This window comes from Rhagoletis zephyria, unplaced genomic scaffold, assembly GCF_001687245.7.
Source record: "Rhagoletis zephyria isolate East Lansing unplaced genomic scaffold, Rhagoletis_zephyria_1.1 Rzeph_scaffold_02607, whole genome shotgun sequence".
NCBI lineage: Eukaryota > Metazoa > Arthropoda > Insecta > Diptera > Tephritidae > Rhagoletis > Rhagoletis zephyria.
This window is the reverse complement of record NW_016159691.1, coordinates 75,399-79,386: the sequence shown is the minus strand read 5'-3', so window position 1 is coordinate 79,386 and position 3,988 is coordinate 75,399. Positions and strand designations below refer to the sequence as shown.

General features: G+C 35.1%; 1 protein-coding gene across 1 annotated transcript in view; it reads left to right on the top strand.

Moving 5' to 3' along the window:
* The first annotated feature begins 6 nt into the window (after window positions 1-6).
* LOC108367258 (sodium-dependent neutral amino acid transporter B(0)AT3) overlaps window positions 7-3,988 on the top strand; it is a 59,893-nt gene continuing 55,911 nt past the window's right edge. The window contains exons 1-2 of the mRNA XM_017621849.1: window positions 7-156; window positions 234-808. Coding sequence (XP_017477338.1) covers window positions 7-156; window positions 234-808 — 725 coding nt within the window. The remainder of the gene's footprint in view (window positions 157-233; window positions 809-3,988) is intronic.

Here is a 3,988-nt window from a genome sequence, read left to right as displayed (position 1 = left end):
CAGCGAATGCGGCTGGGTGCACTTGGTGTGTGGAACACAATACACCCTTGGCTAGGTGGTATTGGTATATCGTCATGTATTGTTACATTGTTTGTCGCCTTGTATTATAACGTGATTATAACGTGGGTGTTCTTTTACCTGTTTAACAGTTTCCGAGTAAGTTAATGCATTCAATGCGATTATTTTAAAAAAGGAAATAAATTTATACATCTCCAATTTTTATATGATTTCAGTATCCTTTGCCGTGGGCTTCCTGCCCCACTAACGGCACCGTTGAAGTGGAGGAATGCGCACGTTCTTCAGAAACTGCCTACTTTTGGTATCGAACTACATTGGATGCTGCTCCTTCTATGGATGAACCAGGTGGTCTTAAGTGGTGGATTGTGCTGTGTTTGTTCCTTTCTTGGACAATCGTATTCTTTATTGTTATGAAAGGCATTCAAAGTTCCGGTAGGGTGGTATACTTCACATCGCTTTTCCCCTACATTGTATTGACAATTTTTTTCATTCGCGGAATCACGCTGAGAGGTGCTAGTGCTGGACTAATGCATATGTATACACCAAAAGTTGAGAAACTCGCCGATCCGACTGTGTGGCTAGACGCTGCCACACAAGTTTTCTACTCATTTGGTTTGGCTTTTGGATCCCTAATAGCATTTGGAAGTTATAATACGCCCAAAAATAACTGCGTTCGTGATGTCCTTTTGGTGTCTGTTTGCAATGCAATCACCGCTATATATGCCAGCGTCGTGATCTTCGCCATTCTGGGCTTCAAGGCCACGGTCAACGTAGACCGCTGCATTGAACTGTAAGTGCTTTTGACTACAAATTATCGATTGCTTGGGCACTTTAATTATTTTAAAGTTCATTACAATTGATTGTTGTGAGCGCGCATTCATCTGTAGGGCAGCACTTGAGAGAGGCTGAGAGGGTGTGTGGCTGAATTATTTTGCTAGAGCTCTGATTGCTCAATCAAATAGCCGCGTAGTGCATAATTGAAGCAATTGCAATGCGCCAATTGTTTATATTAGGAATGTTGTTATGTTGTTGTTGAGGTGCATTTACACACAAATACATTAGAGTGTCGCTTAAAGAATCAACTTTCCAATTTTTATGGAGATGTTTTTTAATTGTGTTTATGTTCAGTATAAGATTATCCGTGCGAAGAATTGAACCTAAGTTTTGACCCCGCCACAACTCCTTTGAAATCATACCATTTTATTAAAATTTTGGGTTGGAAAAACTTATCACAGGTTTCGATTGGGATCAACTTGTCAAATAACGTTAAATTACAGGCATCTCACCCTAATTTATTTTTCGGCCAAATAAAGGTTCGAGTATTTTTTATGAAGTGTGAAGTAAAGTATTTTGTGATATAATTACTTTTCATTTTGTGAATTTGGTGCAAGGTCTAATAAAGCAATTGCATGTACTATTAAAAAAAAACACAAGATGTAAAGTTATACTTGGGTTTATTAATGCAATATATACATATAAATACTTATTTCTTGCTTACAATGTTGGTAAAATTAAGGACGTAATTAAGTAACTTAACAACTTATTGAGAATTGTTATTGTAATAATTTAAATTGCAAATTCAATGTTACGCTTTCCTTTTGCGAATCTTCTATTATCCTTTCAGTGTTCAATTTCAACATCTAACTGTTAGTGTAAACGTGCTAGACCTATCAGTCTTTATTCATTCATGGTACTACGCAACCATGTTTTTAACCGACGAAGGGCTGAAAAACTTCTTTCGGAAGTAGCGTTATTAGCTAGAAGTGTGACCAGAATGCGGAGAAGTTTGTTAATCAAAGAAAGAGCTTAAAGCACACTCTGAATTTGAGCACATTAGTAATATTAACTTTAAACAAGCGATTTTATAAAATAAGAGATGCATAATAAGATCTTAGATCCATAAAAGTCTATTTTATTTTCAAAGTACATATGTACACACATACGTCATGTACAAATTTATAGGGACACGATATTTTGACCAGTTTCGACTCTTCCATTGTTTGTTTACTGTTTATTATTTTTTATTAAAAAAAATCTAACAAAAAAATATAAGTCCAAATTTCAAACTTTGTAGAGATATTAGAAAAATTCAGCAAACAATTTTAATAACAAACTTTTTTGCCAACAGCCGGGCGCTGTACAGTGTAATTTTTAGGAAAACTGAAAGAATATATGGTAGTTTTTTTTCTTCGTTCTGTTTCATGAGTTTGTGGTAATCTTTGCTTGGCCCCTGATCTCTATAATAATAAACGATAAAATACATTTTTGTTGAAAAAAAAGAATTAAGCCGCCCTGTAAGTGCGTTTTTCCTGCAACATCGTGAGCATTTATAAAATTGCGCAATTATTGACCGTATCTGCGTCTGCATAATTGATTGATCAATTACGTTATTTTTCTGAAAAATGATATTTGTATCATAATTATAACACACTGGTGAAAAATACCTATCAATCCTCGAATCCACTTAATTTCGAAATTTTCAAATTACTTAACTTAATTTTCAATTTTTACATTTTTGTTGTATTTTCGAATTTGTACTAATTTACATAGTTGAAAGTCACAGGAAGTTTGAATATTCCCGCTGGTTTAGAAAATAACAAAAATTCTAAAATATCTTAATTTTATGAAATTACTAGCAGAGCACCCGACGTTCGGGGTAAACAAATCAAAATATAAAACAGTAATACGAATATTCGGTTCAGCATAATTTAAAGGAGACAAACTATTTTCTTTGTTTACATTAAGGCATCCTTAGGAGCCATACTTTTGGCTCTATCGTGCTATAACTAATATATATTGATCATCACTTCTACTACAAATTTTGTTCCATTATTAATATTAGATGGATTAAGGCAACGACCAAATTTCTAAATTAAAACTATTCTACTTCGGTACATTCTGTTTAGCTGGTTATTCGATTAGCTGTTTTATTTAGCTGCACTTTTCTAGTGGAATGCTTAATTCGGAAGGAGTTTTATTCATTATGAACGAACCTTTTTCGTTTAACAGCATCGCGAGATTAAAAAACGATTTAATCTTTCCATTTCAAAATAATCTAAAGACGCTAAGGTTTCAAAAAAAAAACACAGTTTTAAATATCCGAGTTATTCTTGAAATTTGGTATGCAGTCATACCAATGGTAGGTGTTTATAGGAGGGTATATATAAACGAGTTTGTGAAAGGGGGGTGGCATATCCCATATTCGTTGAAATGTTTATCAGCTATAACTTCGGAACCATATGTCGCATCAACTTTAAATTTGGTATGCAGTTACATATATACATATTTGGTAGGTGCTTATAATAAGGTCTATATAAATGAGTTTGCAAACGGGGGCGTAGCACATCCCATAGCCGTGGAATTTTTTATCAGCTATAACTTCCGAACCATAAGTCACGCGAACTTGAAATTTGGTATGCAGACATACCAATGGTAGGAGTTTATAGGAGGGTATATATAAACGAGTTTGTAAAAGGGGGCGTGGCCCTTCCCATAGGCGTGGCATTTTTTATCAGCTATATCGACGGAACCATAAGTCCCACGAACTTGAAATTTGGTATGCAAATGAAATTTGGTANGGTATGCAGACATACCAATGGTAGGTGTTTATAGGAGGGTATATATAAACGAGTTTGTAAAAGGGGGCGTGGCCCTTCCCATAGGCGTGGCATTTTTTATCAGCTATATCGACGGAACCATAAGTCCCACGAACTTGAAATTTGGTATGCAAATGAAATTTGGTATGCAAGGGTAGGTGCTTATAGGAGATTATATATAAACGAGTTTGTAAAAGTGGGCGTGGCACATCCCATAGGCGTGGAATTTTTTATCAGCTATAACTTCGGAACCATAAGTCACACAAACTTGAAATTTGGTATGCAGACATACCAATGGTAGGTGCTTATAGGAGGGTATATATAAACGAGTTTGTAAGGTATGCAGACATATCAATGGTAGGTGCTTATAGGAG